This window comes from Eleutherodactylus coqui, chromosome 8 (genome assembly GCF_035609145.1).
Source record: "Eleutherodactylus coqui strain aEleCoq1 chromosome 8, aEleCoq1.hap1, whole genome shotgun sequence".
In the NCBI taxonomy this organism is placed as follows: Eukaryota; Metazoa; Chordata; class Amphibia; order Anura; family Eleutherodactylidae; genus Eleutherodactylus; species Eleutherodactylus coqui.
This window is the reverse complement of record NC_089844.1, coordinates 21,721,880-21,739,517: the sequence shown is the minus strand read 5'-3', so window position 1 is coordinate 21,739,517 and position 17,638 is coordinate 21,721,880. Positions and strand designations below refer to the sequence as shown.

General features: G+C 50.1%; 2 protein-coding genes across 5 annotated transcripts in view; one reads left to right on the top strand and one right to left on the bottom strand.

Moving 5' to 3' along the window:
- LOC136576196 (protein mono-ADP-ribosyltransferase PARP14-like) overlaps positions 1 to 4,437 on the top strand; it is a 913,674-nt gene extending 909,237 nt beyond the window's left edge. The window contains exons 14-15 of the mRNA XM_066575280.1: positions 1,753 to 1,924; positions 3,688 to 4,437. Of these exons, the coding sequence (XP_066431377.1) occupies positions 1,753 to 1,924; positions 3,688 to 3,977 (462 nt within the window). The 3' untranslated portion in view covers positions 3,978 to 4,437. The remainder of the gene's footprint in view (positions 1 to 1,752; positions 1,925 to 3,687) is intronic.
- An 844-nt stretch (positions 4,438 to 5,281) lies between these two features.
- On the bottom strand, positions 5,282 to 17,163 carry FAIM (Fas apoptotic inhibitory molecule). 4 transcript variants are annotated; one of them, XM_066575285.1, is made up of 6 exons: positions 15,682 to 17,053; positions 14,935 to 15,606; positions 14,623 to 14,758; positions 11,152 to 11,380; positions 7,834 to 7,883; positions 5,282 to 7,290 (listed from the first exon to the last, which is right to left on the bottom strand). In XM_066575285.1, the coding sequence occupies exons 2-6, from the start codon at positions 14,979 to 14,981 to the stop codon at positions 7,141 to 7,143; spliced, it is 612 nt and encodes a 203-aa protein (XP_066431382.1). In that variant the 5' UTR covers positions 14,982 to 15,606; positions 15,682 to 17,053; the 3' UTR covers positions 5,282 to 7,140. The 4 variants fall into 4 exon arrangements, with proteins under 4 accessions (XP_066431382.1, XP_066431379.1, XP_066431383.1 ...); XM_066575282.1 differs by lacking the exons at positions 14,935 to 15,606; positions 15,682 to 17,053 and adding an exon at positions 17,062 to 17,163; XM_066575286.1 differs by having other exon boundaries at positions 14,849 to 17,053.
- Between the last annotated feature and the right edge of the window lie 475 nt (positions 17,164 to 17,638).

Sequence of the window (17,638 nt, the reverse complement as noted above, 5' to 3'; positions counted from 1 at the left end):
GAGCATTGCCTTTATCGAGTACCTGCCTGCTCGAGATGAAAGGTTCGGGTGCTGGCGCGGGGGAGCGGTGAGTAGCGGCTGTCAGCAGGAGGGAGCGGGAAGGGGGGGGGGGGGGGGGGAGAGGGAGAGAGAGATCTCCCCTCTGTTCCGCTTCGCTCTCCCCTCTGTTCCGCTTCGCTCTCCCCCGCAGCTCCCTGCCGGCAGCCGACCCTTTCGTCTCCAGTGGGCAGGTACTCACTAAAGGCAATGCTCGCTCGAGCAATTGCCTTTGGCGAGTATACTCGCTCATCTCTAATCACAGCTGGTATGGGGGGTGTTTCTGCCGATATGCTGTGTTTGCTTTTCAACGAATGTTGTGCTGGGTACTATGCAGCTTTGCAAACTTTAGCTGTGCTGCCATGTATTTTTTTTTATGAAGAGGCTCGTGGTAACCCTTCCACACACGCCAAATTTGGTCAGTCTTTTTCTAATTCTACTGTCAGGAATTTGAAAAGCTAACTGAGGCCTCTGTAGTCTGAGATGCCGCTCCTGAAGGTTTTTGCAGTTTCTGTGAGCATTCCAAGGTCTGACCTTCGGGTCAGTTTGTTGAGACATCCACTCCTAGGAAGAGTGTCAACTGTCTTGTTTTCCAATTGTGATTACTTTTTGGACTCCAAACTGTTTCGACATGGCCTTATAACCCTCCCCAGATTGCTGGGCAGCAACAATTGCTTCTCTAAGTTCATTGCTGATGTCTTTCCTCCGTAACACACACCTGAATGCTCCAGTCCAGCAAACTGCCAAGACTTCTGATTTTAAAGAGGTGGTCACACTTGCTGATGATCATTTAATCAAGGGCGTTTGATAAGTAGCACCTGGCTGGTACTCACCCTCTTAATTCCTATGGAAGCAGTAAGGGTGCATTCACACGAACGTATATCGGCTCGGTTTTCACGCCGAGCCAATATACGTTGTCCTCATCTGCAGCGGGGGGAGCCTGGAGGAGCCAGAAGCAGGAACTGAGCTCCCGCCCCCTCTCTGCCTCCTCTCCGCCCCTCTGCACTATTTTCAATGAGAGGAGGCGGGACGGGGGAGGGACTAAGGTCCGCGAATTAGCCCCGCCTCTCCCCATTGAAAATAGTGCAGAGAGGTGGAGAGGAGGCAGAGAGGGGGCGGGAGCTCAGTTCCTGCTCCTGGCTCTTCCATCCCCCCTCCCCCCCCCCCCCTGCACACGAGGACAACGTATATCGGCTTGGCGTAAAAACCGAGCCGATATACGTTTGTGGGAATGCAGCCTAAGGGTGCCCACCCACTAGCGTTTTTTTTCACTGCGAAATTCGCAGGTTTTTTTTTTCTGCAGGGGGTCTATGGGACTTGTAATGTAAAAATCGCGATCGCGCAAAATCGCGATTTACCGCGATATCGCGATTTTAGCTTTGCATGTCCCATACCCCAAAGACCCCTGCAGAAAAAAAAAACGCTGCGAATTTCGCAGTAAAAAAACACTAGTGGGTGGGCAGTCAAAGGGTGTACTTATTTTCTCTCACACTGCTTCGGCACTTTAACCTAAATTTTGTTAAATAATGACACGGTGTAATCTGTCATGTGGTGTTGTTCATCTGAGGCTGCATTCACACGAACGTATATCGGCTCGGTTTTCACGCTGAGCCGATATACGTCGTCCTCATCTGCAGGGGGGGGGGGGGGATGGAAGAGCCAGGAGCAGGAACTGAGCTCCCACCCCTTAGATTCCTCATGTTCTTCTTTTTCTAGATGGAGGAAGTGCAAAACAAATGGCTGTCCGGGGTCTTCCAGTCCAAGAAGGAGGAGGTGGAGCTGCGGCAGAAGAAGCCGAGTACCGAGCAGTTGTACCAGCTCGTCCCCAGACAGTTCTGTAAGAAGATCTGTGATGTTGGCTTCCATAGATTGTATGCCACGTCCAAAGGTGAGAAACCGTGATTCTTGGTACAGCGGCACCTACCGCTCATCACCCCCCAACACTGCTCTATGAGCCAACGTGCACCATGTGTCCTGGAGTCACAGCCTTTCTGAAAGGATCATGTGACTCCCCAATGAGCTGGAACCAATGTGCGGGCACCACTTGTGGCGCCTGGTGATGGGTAAGAAGCATTTGGTGCAGTTGTGGGTCTCACAAAATCTGTATTTATTTACGAGATAATCACCACAAAAAAATACATGTAAATTACAGCAATGCGGCAAAGCTGGTAATAAAGGGGGATCCGTCTGTCACCGGCACAGACAAAGCACACAGCCCTGTTGCAAGAGCTTGTACCAGAATAGGTGATGAAAAGCTGATCAGTGGGTGTCTTCCTGCTTACACCCCAACCAATCCAGTGAGGAGATTGCATGGAGTGGCTGTTGAGTATGCGCTGCGCCGCTCCAATCGCTTTCAGCGAGACTGCCGGAAATAGTAGAATGCAGGCACTCGGCTATTTCTGTCAGCCTCATTGAAATGAATGGAGCGGCTCCGCTTATACTTTAGCACCACTCCATTTGATCTCTTCCATCATGTGGGAGGTGCAGTAAGCCCGCAGTTATGAGAGGGGGGGGGGGACAGGACCCCTGTTCTCGGTTATGAGACCCCCACCAATCAGAGTTTTATCCTCCTATCCTATGACTAGGTGATAAAAGTTGACTTTGGTTCAACCCCTTTAATAACTCTTTGTACACTGCAGTACTGAGCCATCAGATCCTGCAGCTGTGGTGTAAACCTTTCTCTCGCCCTATGGGGCACACGTATGAAAGCTTTTACACCACTTTCTGGCATAAAAGTTGCACATTTCTGCACAAACAGGTATTTGTACAAACAATTGCAACTTTTTAGCTTTCGGCCGTGACCTGCTATTTTTTTTAAGTGGGTGGGGCTTGTTAGGAGGGGGTGTGGCCTCCCTGGAAAGACACATTTATGAATCATTTACACCAGATCAGACCTGATTTTCATTTCTGAGAAGGGGCATGGAGCTGCTGGGATGCGCTGAATATACGAAGAGGCCTGCATCGCTTTGTGTATTAAGTGCATCGTCCGCCAGGGAAAAATCATACTAATCCCGCTGCCACAACTGCCTACTAACGTAGGTTGTATTTACACGGTCGATAACAAATTGCACCTGAGATTCTTGGGGCGCAACTCACATCGCATGGCACATGGACATCCCGTCTGTGTGAGACACCGCACGCTGCAAGTCCTATTCTTGGGCGTGAATCGAATGAGAATAGGACTTGCTTCAGTTTTTCCATCCTGCGCTATTGGTGAGAAAGGAAAAGCGCCCGTATAAACATTGTGTGAGTTCTGTACGTCGTGCCAATACACAGAACTCCAGCGCTTTTCCTCCGCTGTGTAAATGCGGCCTTATATGGGTCTAAGTGCTGCGGCCGTGCATGCGTCTCTTTCCTGCGACGGCCATCATGCGCGCCTCTCTTTCCTGCGCCGCCTGTCATACGTGCCTCTCTTTCCTGTGCCGGACATTGTGTGCCGCTCTCTTCTGCGCCAACTGTCATGCATGCCTCTCTATCCTGTGCCGACTGTCATGTGTGCCTCTTTCCTGCGCCGGGCATCATGCGTGCCACTCTCTTCTGCGCCAACTGTCATGCAGGCCTCTCTTTCCTGTGTGCCTCTTTCCTGCGCCGGGCATCACGTGTGCCGCTCTCTTCTGCGCCGGCCGTCACGCATGCTCTTCTCTCTTTCAGACACTAAGTACAGAGCGGGCATTTACTTTAAGAAGCATCTGACCAACATCATGCACAGATTCCAAGTTCCGGAGAAGGATGGGCCGTTCTATATCCTGCAGGCAGAGGTGGTGATCGGTGCTGCAACGAAATACAACAGGAACCAGCCCATTCTCCCCTGTGTGGAGCCCGACCCTCTGCAGGTGTACGAGACTCTGGTAGACGGGGCGGTGCCGCCAGAGCATTACGTCATATTCGACCGTTTCCAAGCAAAGCCCCAGTATGTGTTCACCTGCCGCCCTCTAGAGTAGCGTCCTGAGCGCACCAGAGGTGGCCATGCTGCTGCTGCTGGACGCTCGTGCTCTTTAGCACCTTTGTGCCTTGCCGCATTTCATGGACTCCAGTCGCATCTTCAGCGCATGTTATGGTTAAAGATTCAAACCGCAACGTGTGAGCTGAGTGCAGTATAATCCAGGGAGTGCAGCTACCCTATAGCTCGTGCCTTATAGATCGCGCGCTGGGAGGAGCTTTTTTTATTGGTTGATTGCAGATTAAATGTAGAATATCCTTTTGTTGCTGGTGATTATAGCGCTATCGGTTGTGGACAGGGTCACCACATATCACATTAATCAAGTGATAGGTGGCTTCTCAGTATGTCTGGTAATACCCTCGCCATCTGTGCCCCCCGCCGATACATTCCTCACTTTGATTCTTCACTCACTTTATATTTTGTTTTACCAAAAACTCCAAAAATGAAAAAGTTAAAAAGTTTCGTTGTGTTTACGGTTCAACATCTGCGCTCTGGTGTAAGTGGGCTGTAATAATACACTTACATCATATGTATCTGATATCAGCTGCCCCTCTAATGTTCCAGTACGGATATAACCTCCAGAGACACTTGCATCATACAACGCTCGAGTACTGATATAACTGCCAGAGACGTCCTATATGTGACTGATCTCAGCAGCTCCTCTTAGAGCCCTTCAGTGCTGGTATATCCTCCAGAGACATTTACATCATGTATATGACTGATATTCCTATAACGCTCCAGTACGGATATAACCCTGAGACATTTACATGGCAGATCAGTACTTGAGCGTTATATGATGTAAATGTCTCTGGAGGTTTTAGAAGTACTGGAGCGTTATAAGAGGAGCTGCGGATAGAATAACAGCTGATATCAGACATACATGATGTAAATGCCTCTGGAGGATATGTGTGACCAATATCAGATGCTACTCTTATAATCCCCAGAAAGATTAGGCTGCCTGTCCATGGGCGAGTGGTCATTGCGTTACCTGCGGCGATAATCTGGGCGCGGGTAATGCAGTGAACGCTTTTCATTAGATAGGCTCACCGCGGAGACCTGTCAGGACTCCTCCCCCTCCCGAATATCACTAGCGCTATTCCACCTCGGCCGTGGACAGGCGGCCTTGCATCATGTGTAACAGTCATTCCAGCTCTACACAACTGTTCCTCTTGTATGCGTGTCGTGGCCAGTATCTGGGATTGTGTAGCCCGACACAGCACACATACAAAGCTGCGGCGCAGTTGTTGTCCATTATGGCTATATGGAGAATTGTGCAGCAGTAAAGAACAACAATGGCACAAATCATGCAGGACTGCAGTCACTGAGCTTTATGAAAATACGACAGAGGATATTGGCGCAATTACATCATGAAACGTAATTAAAAACCGCCGGCGACAGGAAGTGGCCACCGATCAGTTCACGACTTCATCACCTGACATGAGAACCAGACTCCGATTGGAGCACGCAGCACTTCTTGGCACGGGCGGTTTTAAGTTATTCTGTAATGGACAAAGATGGAAGATGACATCATCAGACAGACGTGACATCTAAAATGTGCAGGCCGCCTCCAACAGCATCGGTGCAGGCCGCCACTAGATCCGGTCCTGTTCACAGCCGCGTCAGGGTTTCCAGCATGAGTGCGTTCACGCGGCGGATTGCTCTCGCAGCGATTTGCTGTACATTTGCAGTGAAATCCGCGAATAAATCCCCTTTTGACTTTTGGATTTTCTGTTGCCTCTGCGATGTGGATTCCAAATGTCCTTACAACGGAAACCAGGGCGCTGCCCGGTGGACCTCACTGACCTACAATGCTGCGTGGCCAGCGCCATGTTACCCTGCAAACCTGTCGGGAGTGTGGTGAGTGCAGCCTGTCTGACCGTTGCCCCGGTAGCGCTGCATCTGCCAGGCGGTGGCGCTAAGGGAGTCAGTATTGGTGGCAGCAGAACGACTTCTCCAGATTACTTTCTAGCATCTCTTACGTTTCACATCTACGTATAATCCACACTGGGAAACCTTGTCTACTCCAGTCACATCCAAAGCTGCAGTTAGGATTCTGCTGTTAAGTCTCATGCAATGTGATCTAACCTCACGGCTGTGTCAGCGTCTGTACAGAGCAGCGCTCTCCAGCTGTTGTGAACTACAACTCTCAGCTTGCTTTCTATGTGCTCTTCTGCAAAGGTGTAAGGGACGTGTGTTTCACCTCATGGACCTCAGTAACAGCCAGCCAATCTGTGACTGGAGTATAACACAACATGTAATAGCAGCATAATGACTACAGCTTTGGCTGGGAGTGGAGTATAAGCTATGATGTAACAGAATAGTGACTGCAGCTCTGGATGTTCCTGGAATATAAAACCTGATGTAACAGAAGTAGAATGACTTCCGCTATGAAGGAACAGAACAGTCAGTGTAGTTCTGGACGAGACAAATATAAGCCATGACATAATAGCTGTATAGTGACTACAGCTCTAGCTGTGATTGGAGTATATAGTGTAACAATGGATCACTACAAGGCACAGGGGAATGTTTCCTGGTGTAAATTATACATAGCTGTGGTGTAACAAGAGACCGGTGACTACAGCTTTGGATGTGACTGGAGTAGAAGACAGGATGTAATCGTATAAGGACTACAGCTCTAGCTGGGACTGGAGTATAAACTATGCTGTAAAAGAACTGCAGTTTTGGATGTAACTAGAGTATAAGCTACGCTGTAATAATCATGACTGCAGCTTTGGATGGGATGGCAGTATAAGCTATCCAGTAACAGAATGGTGGCTGCAGCTTTGGATGTGACTGGAGTATAATCTAGACTGTAATCTAGGGTCACTTCCTTGGATTTGGTGTTACGGTTAGATGAGATCTTTAGTTTTGGATGCGTTTTTTGACAGAATAAAGACGATTAAAGGAACAAAAGTAAAAAAACTAAACATTTCCTATTAACAAAATAACTTCTTCTGAAGGCTGAAAGTTTGTGCCCCCTGGAGAGCGCAGTGAGAGGGACCATAACGTCCTGCGGCTCTGGCCCCTGGGGTATGGCCCACTGGCAGGATAGAACTCTGCAGGAGGAGATCAGCGTCACTCAGCGCTGGAGCAGCTACACCCACAGCGCAGACACTCGTGTCTTACAGAGGATTAGCGTCCCTGAGAGGCGGGCATGGCGGGCGTTATTCGGTGCTCTCTGGGATTTCCCGCTCGTCCATGATCAGCGTATGGATGATGCCTTCCCTGCGTTTACCGCTGCTCACTGCTTTTATGCAGCAGTCGTGATCGCCGATGGTGAAATGTGTCTCGGTGCCGTCGTCTACAAACTCTCCCTGCAGGAAGGAAGACAAGTGTGAGAGAGGAGTTCAAGACAGCAGATTACAGCGAGACAATAGCACATTCAGTGACTAAAGCAGAAATCGGAGTGCGGCCCAAAAGATACAGCATCAACTCAGCTACATTGTCTATTGGAGTCTGAGGTAAGTGGAAGTCCAGCTCATGATGCTGCTCTGTCCCCAATACTTTACACTACAGCTCTGATCAATGACTCCAGCTAAACTAGATCATCTATAGACGTATGAAGTAGTCTGGAGTCCACAGCTGGCCTCATCAGGTGCTCAGGCTACAGCTCTGTCCCCCATGCTGTACACTGTAGCTGTTCTCTATTAGGGCACAGCTCCAATCAGCAGCTCTAGCTCAGCTAGATTGTTTAGAGGAGTCTGAAATTCACCTCATGACTCCTCACTGCTGCTCTGTCACGCATGCTTTACACTGCAGCTCTGCTCCATTAGGTCACTTCTATGATCAGCTGCAGTCTGAGGGGGTTCACACCTAATCTTATAACGATTGTGAAGTGTCGTTAGCATCACACTTACCGCAGTCTCCAGCTTCTTCCCGTTGCACCAGACGTCCATTGTGTCCTTCTCTAAAACACAATCAAGGACAGAGTCAGACATATATATCCATGACCCTAACATGATGGGGGACGCCCTCTGCTGGTAACCCATCTCATTCTGTGCGTCACTATTGTTCTCTCTAGATGCAGCCTGCAGTATAAAGAATGGAGGTATTGCCTCCTGGTCGTCATGGCTTCACCCTGCCTATATGAATACATATAGCTTCCTCATCTATACTGGATATACACATATTTGGGAGGGGAGGGAGTCAGAAGTAAGGCTGGGGTCACATGGGATGGAAATCTCGCAGAATGTCCACAGTGCGACTGCATGGAAATTCAGCGAGACATCCGCAGCAGAAAGGCTGCCTCAAACCCCACGCCATTTGACGCGAATTTTGAAGCGGCTTTTTAGCCTGCATTCCGCTGTGGAAATCTCCCCATAGAGAGAAAAGAGTTGGCAGCGGAAATGGCACCAAAATTGACATGTTGCAGATTTCAATTCCGCGTCGCGGTGGAGTGTCAGCAGCGTGGGACCGAAGTTTTTGCAAATCTCGGCCACTTTTTCTGCCTAGTCTCAGTTTTAAATTTTCGTGCGGAGGGTCTACATGGAAATTCCGCAGCATTTCCATCCTGTGCGACTCCAGCCTAAAGGTTTATTATCATAAGAAATGGACCCAATTAGAGTAGAGATTTATACAGGACCCTGGACGTAACCATGACAACCTCCCGTCTGTGCAGGCCGCAGCCGGAGAACTGGAAGATGGAGTAACAAGCTTAAAATATACTACAAAGTGTCAAGCAACTTTATATGGAAAATGTTTAGCTCCTCCCATATTACCACTACAAGAACGGCACAGCTGGTAAGAAGAGCTTACAATCTAAGAGGAGGGCGAGGGGCACAAGGTGGGTGATGCGGGGTTAGTAGAGCCGAGAGGAGGAGACACCAGAGATGCCAGGAAGTTATGAGGTTTCACGGGTTTAGGGATGTTTTCAGGGTTCCTGTGTACAATTAACATTTGTCTCCTCTGGAAGGTGTAATGCACAAGAGAAGACGGCGCCACATAGAGGCCGAGAGCGTTACTGCATCAGGGTACATTCACACACAACGGGAAATGTTACAGATTTTCCACAGCAGAAAATCCACACCAAAGCCCCACCGAAAACACCTCAAAACCCGCGCCGTTGGGGCGAATTTTAATGCGAATCTACAGCAGATTTCACGATTTCAGGCTCGAGTCACACGGATGAGTGCAATATCTGTGCGCTCGCAAAATTGCGATTTGTGGGAAAATCGTACAGCTGAGCATGCAATTTTCAAGCGTGTTTTTCACGTAAACGAAAATTGCTTTTTTTTTTTTATAGGAAAACCTCAGAAAATTAGAACAGATGTGATTTTAATGTCGCACAGAAAAATCACGTATAAAACACCCATTTAAAACAATAGGTTCTATTAAACCGCGCCCGGGAACCTTGTCCGTGTGACAGCACCTGCGATGAAGGGGCAAAATCCACACAAAGCGCAGATTGTGAGGTTTTAGGCACGGTTCTGATGCAGATTTTCCACTGCAGAAATTCTGCACCATTTTCTATGTATGAACGGACCTTCCTGCTGCGATCACACGGGGGCATATGTAGGAACGGACCCTCCTGCTGCGATCACACGGGGGCATATGTACGAACGGACCCTCCTGCTGCGATCACACGGGGGCATATGTACGAACGGACCCTCCTGCTGCGATCACACGGGGGCATATGTAGGAACGGACCCTCCTGCTGCGATCACACGGGGGCATATGTACGAACGGACCTTCCTGCTGCGATCACACGGGGGCATATGTAGGAACGGACCCTCCTGCTGCGATCACACGGGGGCATATGTACGAACGGACCCTCCTGCTGCGATCACACGGGGGCATATGTACGAACGGACCCTCCTGCTGCGATCACACGGGGGCATATGTAGGAACGGACCCTCCTGCTGCGATCACACGGGGGCATATGTACGAACGGATCCTCCTGCTGCGATCACACGGGGGCATATGTACGAACGGACCCTCCTGCTGCGATCACACGGGGGCATATGTAGGAACGGACCCTCCTGCTGCGATCACACGGGGGCATATGTAGGAACGGACCCTCCTGCTGCGATCACACGGGGGCATATGTAGGAACGGACCCTCCTGCTGCGATCACACGGGGGCATATGTAGGAATGGACCCTCCTGCTGCGATCACACGGGGGCATATGTACGAACGGACCCTCCTGCTGCGATCACACGGGGGCATATGTACGAACGGACCCTCCTGCTGCGATCACACGGGGGCATATGTACGAACGGACCCTCCTGCTGCGATCACACGGGGGCATATGTACGAACGGACCCTCCTGCTGCGAACACACGGGGGCATATGTACGAACGGACCCTCCTGCTGCGATCACACGGGGGCATATGTACGAACGGACCCTCCTGCTGCGATCACACGGGGGCATATGTACGAACGGACCCTCCTGCTGCGATCACACGGGGGCATATGTACGAACGGACCCTCCTGCTGCGATCACACGGGGGCATATGTACGAACGGACCCTCCTGCTGCGATCACACGGGGGCATATGTACGAACGGACCCTCCTGCTGCGATCACAAGGGGGCATATGTACGAACGGACCCTCCTGCTGCGATCACACGGGGGCAGGTTGGACGCATTAGGAACTGCACCAAAAACCATATTGGCAACACTCTGCATTTTTGTCACTGTGTCCAAGCCACCGTTGTGTGATCGCGCCCGCACACCATCTCGGATGTATGGCGTGTTACAAGGGAGAGCTCTGATACACTGTGACCGGTGCTGCAGCTGTGAGCAGCGCGAGGCCAGGATTACTTCACCTACAGCCGAGACCCTTTTAGGCGGAACGATTATAATTCAAACAAGTGAAAAGGAATGATAATCATTCGGTCTAAATGCGAGCCAATGACAAGTGAGAATCGTTCGCTTCTTGTTGTCATTCATTTTATGCCGGCAGAGAAACCATCGTTGACCCGTTCACTTTAATCACTGATCGTTGCGTCTTTCACGCGGCAAATGAGGCAACGATGACTCTGCGTGTCTAACAGGCTGCCCGCGAGCGAGTGGTGACGTCACCGGCTCATGTACACGTCACCGGCACGTGCACACAAGAATGGTCCCGTGTAAAGTACAGTGTGCAGAGCTTTAGTGCAGCTGCTCATAACTCCCATTCATCCTGCAGGCAGGGGGTTTGTTGCAGTGTATCAGTGGGCGGGCGGCCCCTCTTACCCAGCACCACCCGGCAGTCCTCTCCATCCACATGCAGCACCCAGGTGTTGGTGGTCTTGGATCGGTTCTCCATGTATTTCTTCAGGCTCTTGCCGTTTACCTCTAGGGTGTACTCGTAGGCAAAACCGCTGACCGCGTCAATGTTGATGGTGGCTTTTGTCTGTGAGGCTCCGACCGGAAACGCCTCTTTTCCAACCAGCTTAAACATCCAGTCCTTCCGGATGATCTCCTGAACGCGGAGAGAAGAGCAAATGGGGAAGATGACACAGACTGACCAGGATCCAGACCGCTCTATGTGACTGCAACTATCCCCTTGTATCTGCCCCGCACCACTGCAAATACCCCATCATAGCATATATCTGCCTCGTACCACTGCAAATACCACATCATACCGTATATCTGCCTCGCACCACTGCAAATACCCCATCATACCGTATATCTGCCTCGCACCACTGCAAATCCTCCCATCATAGCGTATATCTGCCTCGCACCACTGCAAATACCCCATTATACCACGGATTAATCTGCTGCTGTGGCTTTCCGTCCCATAATGCTGCTCTCACAGAGGCGTCTGTTAAAACACAGTGTTCGCCAGCGTTTTTAACGCACCCCACCATTACAATGGGTGATGAAGTGCATTAAGAAAAATTGTGACATGCACTAAAATTGAGCAGACTGCGTTCAGAAATTGTGGCGTTTCTACCGCTCGTCTGATCGGCCCCGCTGACATCAATGCATTTTAGTGTTAGCGTTTCTAACGCTGTAAAAAACGGTCCGTGTGAGAGCGGCACAACTGGCAGACGTGTGGATTTTGGTGCCAAGTGTTCCATGTCTTTATGTGCGTCTTGCGTGAAAGGTTCATAATCGTACGGATTCGCCGCGCAGTTCAGCCTTAGCGTTACGAATGATGAAATCTGAGCTCAAATCCACAGCAAACGATGGAGGTGCTACAGATTATATACCAGGAGGATGAGAGTTGTTATAGCGCCCCCTCGGGCTTGGAGTCGGAATGCTGTGGAAAATCTGAAGCATTTGTACTCTGTGTGAAATACCCCAAGGAGCGGTCACACGGCATATTACAGCCAATCGGGTTATCCTCAGACTGAAGGTCCGTGTGAAAAGAAAATAAACACATCCCAACGTGTCCTACTGTGATCCCTACTGGACAAGCAATGCCCGCGGGTATCTGGCAGCTGACGGACGGGGTGTTTATGAGCTGTCCTATGCCAGTCGTGCTGAATACGTCCCATGCCAGTCGTGCCTGAAAATCTTGGGTGCATGTAGCATACGCCGCCGTTAAGGGGCCCTTAGGGGGTAAAAAAGAAGTCCCAAGCAAAACAAAGTACAGTTAAAGGAGACAGGAGAGAGTGCTGGTTTCCAGTCCATAAGTTGGGTGTAGTACCAGACACAACCACAGACACGAAGGGCGCTGTCCACTTACAACCGCACAAGAGACCTCAAACAGGATGAAGATGTCAGAAAACCTTTAGTGGTTGTCGCCTCGTCAGTAGAAAAATCTGCAGTTATATCAGATGCCAAGAGTGTAAACATCCTATTCTGGGCTACAGCACCTCTTATACTCCAGTCACCTCCAGAGCTGCAGTCATACCATATCGTGTACTCCAGTCACCTCCAGAGCTGCAGCCATACCATGTCTTGTACTCCAGTCACCTCCAGAGCTGCAGCCATACCATGTCTTGTACTGCGGTCACCTCCAGAGCTGCAGCCATACCATGTCTTGTACTGCGGTCACCTCCAGAGCTGCAGTCATACCATGTCTTGTACTCTAGTCACCTCCAGAGCTGCAGTCATACCATGTCTTGTACTCCAGTCACCTCCAGAGCTGCAGTCATACCATGTCTTGTACTCCAGTCACCTCCAGAGCTGCAGTCATACCATGTCTTGTACTCCAGTCACCTCCAGAGCTGCAGTCATACCATGTCTTGTACTCCAGTCACCTCCAGAGCTGCAGTCATACCATGTCTTCTACTCCAGTCACCTCCAGAGCTGCAGTCATATCATGTCTTGTACTCCAGTCACCTCCAGAGCTGCAGCCATACCATGTCTTGTACTCCGGTCACCTCCAGAGCTGCAGCCATACCATGTGTTATACTCTGATCACCTCCAGAGCTGCAGTCATACCATGTCTTGTACCCCATATAGACACAACGATATTCGCTCAAAAGCCGTCTTTTGAGCGATAATCGTTGTGTCTAAACGCGCAGCCATTGAGCACTATTCACTCATCACATGAGCCTTATTAGTGTCGGGCGCTGAGTTCTCAGCGGGATACCGCTGATACTATTGTTTCAGCTGGTATCCTGCTCAGAAAACACTGCGCTCCAGCTGTGTTTTGCATACCCCCGCTTGGAGTGCTCAGCTGTATACCAGCTGAGCGCTCCGTGAACTCACCAGGAGTATGGAAAAGACAATGCTCCAGCTGTCTTCTGTATGCTCTGTGAACACAACAGCTGCATACAGAAGACAGCGCTTCAGCTGTCTTCTGTATACCCCGCTCGGAGAGCTCAGCTGTATACTACCCGAGCACTCTGAGAACACAGCAGAAGTATACAGAAGACAGCACTCGAGCTGTCTTCTGCATACCACGCTCGGAGTGCTCAGTGGGATACCAGCTGAGCACTCCAAGAACACAGCAATTCTCGGAGTGCGTCAACGCATACAACGATTATCGCTCAAAAGATTGCCTCTGAGCGAATTTTGAGCGATAATTGTTGTGTGTAAATGGGCCTTTATACTCCAGTCACCTCCAGAGCTGCAGTCATACCATGTCTTATACTCCAGTCACCTCCAGAGCTGCAGTCATACCATGTCTTGTACTCCAGTCACCTCCAGAGCTGCAGTCATACCATGTCTTGTACTCCAGTCACCTCCAGAGCTGCAGTCATACCATGTCTTGTACTCCAGTCACCTCCAGAGCTGCAGTCATACCATGTCTTGTACTCCAGTCACCTCCAGAGCTGCAGTCATACCATGTCTTGTACTCCAGTCACCTCCAGAGCTGCAGTCATACCATGTCTTATACTCCAGTCACCTCCAGAGCTGCAGTCATACCATGTCTTATACTCCAGTCACCTCCAGAGCTGCAGTCATACCATGTCTTGTACTCCAGTCACCTCCAGAGCTGCAGTCATACCATGTCTTGTACTCCAGTCACCTCCAGAGCTGCAGTCATACCATGTCTTGTACTCCAGTCACCTCCAGAGCTGCAGTCATACCATGTCTTGTACTCCAGTCACCTCCACAGCTGCAGTCATACCATGTCTTGTACTCCAGTCACCTCCAGAGCTGCAGCCATACCATGTCTTATACTCCAGTCACCTCCAGAGCTGCACTACTCTAACGCGAGGAGGCTGTATTACAGGGATACTCCACACACAGTCAGAACACCCCCCTCCTCCTGTAGTTGTGACTATTGTGTGACGCCCCCAACATTAATGACAAGTAGCTCACCTTGCCGTCCACGTACACCACGCGTTTCCCTGACGTTGTTCCATGTTCAAACTCAATCTTGTGGACCCCGTCGCTGAGCGCGACCTCCCAGACGGCTACCAGGTCGGTCATCTTCTCCAGGTGGCCGTAACGAGATCTGCAGGTAATGAGCATAGATTACAGTAATCAGGATTAGTGCAGGTGAAGGACAACCCCCCCCCTCCACAGCAGCACGATGGACAACTACCTGCTACAGGGGACACAATGGGAAACAACCTATAAGTGAAGAAGAAGCTCCCGGATCTCCGCTGCCTCCTGGGTTCTATACGTTACCTGACTTCATCCTCGTATACAGCGACCTCCTCACGTGCTGCCGCCATACTGGTCCCGTCAGCAGCAAGAGAAGAGAGAAAGCGACAAAGGATTCATAACCTGCAGCAAGTAGACGGTGACGGCACATCACCCCCTATAGACTGTACACTATCACTTGTAGACTCTACATCACCTATATACTTTATATCACCACCACCTATAGACTATGCACCTGCAGGCTCTACATCACCACCAGCTACAGACTGCACATCATCACATGTAGACTCTACTTCATCACCACCTATAGATTGGGCTCTTATAGACTGCACACCTGTAGGCTCTACATCACCACCCGTAGACTACAAACATGCAGGCTCTATATCACCGCCACCTATTGACTGTGCACATACAGACTGCAAACTATCACCCACAGGCTGCACACTATCACATGTAGACTCTACTTCATCACCACCTATAGATTGCGCTCCTATAAACTACATCACCACATAGACTGCACACCTCTATATCACACCACTTACAGCCTGCACACTATCACCTATAGACTACTCATGCAGACTGGACATCAGCATCACCTACAGACTGCAAACTATCACCCACAGGCTGCACACTATCACCTATAGACTACTCATGCAGACTGGACATCAGCATCACCTACAGACTGCAAGCTATCACCTATAGACTGCACACGCAGGCTGCAAACTATCATTTATAGACTGCACACAATCACACAGACGACTACATCACCACCTATAGATTGTGCTCCTATAGACTACATCACCACTTATAAACTGCACACCTGAGGGCTCTATATCCCACCACCTACAGACTGCACACTATCACCTAAAGACTGCTCATGCAGACTGCACGCTATCGCCTATAGACTATTCTCATGCAGGCTGCAAACTATCACATTTAGACTCTACTTCATCATCACCTATAGATTGTGCTCCTATAGACTACATCACCACCTATAGACTGCACACCTGAAGGCTCTATATCACACCACGTACAGACTGCAAACTATCACATGTAGACTCTACTTCTTCATCACCTATAGATTGTGCTCCTATAGACTATATCATCACCACCCATAGACTGCACATATGAAGGCTCTACATCACCACCACCTACCGACTGCACACGCATGCTGCAATCACCTATAGACTGCACACAATCACACAGACTCTACTTCATCACCACCCATAGATTGTGCTCCTATAGACGACATCACCACCTACAGACTGCACACGCAGGCTGCAAACTATCACATGTAGACTCTACTTCATCATCACCTATAGATTGCTCCTATAGACTGCATCATCACCACCTATAGACTGCACATCTGAAGGCTCTATATCACACCACCTACAGACTTCACACTATCCCCTATAGATTGTGCTCCTGTAGACTCTATATACCATAGCATCCAGTCTATGATGTAGACATGTAAACAGCAAATCCACCTATAGATTGCACACAATTGCTTATAGATTCTAGTCACCCATAGACTGCACAATATCCCCTATAGACTGCTCCGAGAGACATCATCACCTGTAGACTGAACATGTAAACAACACATTCATCTATGGACTTCACATAGTCACCTATATATTCTACACTGCCGCCTATAGACTATTCAAATGTAGAGGCTAAATCATCACCTAAAGACTGCACACAGTCACTTATAGATTCCAGTCTCCTATGGACTGTGTACATGAAGATTCTAACATCACCTGCAGACTTTATATTGTCACTCATGGACGGCACATAATCGCCTATAGACTTCGCACACGTATAATGTGTATTATCGCCCCTCGGCGGCACCTGTAGCGCCTATATCAGGGACTACAGACTGCGCACGTGAGGGACCGACCATCACCTATAGAATGTGCCCGTGCAGACCGTATACAATCACCTATAGACCGCGCACGTAGCCTGTATACAATCCCTGGCGCCACCTACAGACTGTCCCCAGGAGCTGACTATCTACAGTATGGACTGCGGGCAGATGGCGTCCACAGACAGACAGGTCAGACCCGGAGCCGCACACAGGCCGCATGCCGTCCGGGGTCTCATGCACACACGGCGGTACTCCCCTCCGTGTCGGTGCTCTGACCCCGGCCTCACCTGACGGAATCCGCGGCCGGAAGTCGCTGTGACGCGGCCCTCGCTGCCCGGCAACAGTAACCAGGAGACCAGCGCGGCCCGAGCGCACAGCTGCGCATGCGCCCCGACTACATCCGGTAAAGCGTCACGTGATACTGCCAGCTGAGCTGTGTATCCAATGTGTGATCCCGAATACTGATCGTATCTAATCCCGTCAAGTGTGATACCGCCTGCTGAGCTGTGTATCTAATCCTCCCCTGTGTGATACAGTCTTCCGAGCTGCGTATCTAATCCTGTCGTGTGATATTGTCTGCCGACCTGCGTATCTAATCCCGTCACGTGTGATAGCCTCTGCTGAGCTGTGTATCTCATCCCGTCCTCTGCGATACCGCCTGCTGAGCTGTGTATCTAATCCTCCCCAGTGTGATACAGTCTGCCGAGCTGCGTATCTAATCCCGTCCTCTGCGATACCACCTCCTCCACTCACATATGGCGCCCGGGTGTCTCGTCCTCCATCTCTGGTTCTGGTGATTATGGCGGCTGCGCAGTTTGCAATATTCATCCTCCCGTTTCCTACAGCCGGTGACGGTCCGCACCT

What these genes read in the sequence shown, in the direction of transcription:
- FAIM (XM_066575282.1), bottom strand. Translation starts at nt 17,159, where the DNA reads ATGCGCAGCTGTGCGCTCGGGCCGCGCTGGTCTCCTGGTTACTGTTGC. An exon ending in TGGTGTACGTGGACGGCAAG is followed by an intron (nt 11,381 to 14,622) that starts GTGAGCTACTTG and finishes CTCCGCGTTCAG; the next exon opens with GAGATCATCCGGAAGGACTG. An exon ending in GGAAGAAGCTGGAGACTGCG is followed by an intron (nt 7,291 to 7,833) that starts GTAAGTGTGATG and finishes TCCTTCCTGCAG; the next exon opens with GGAGAGTTTGTAGACGACGG.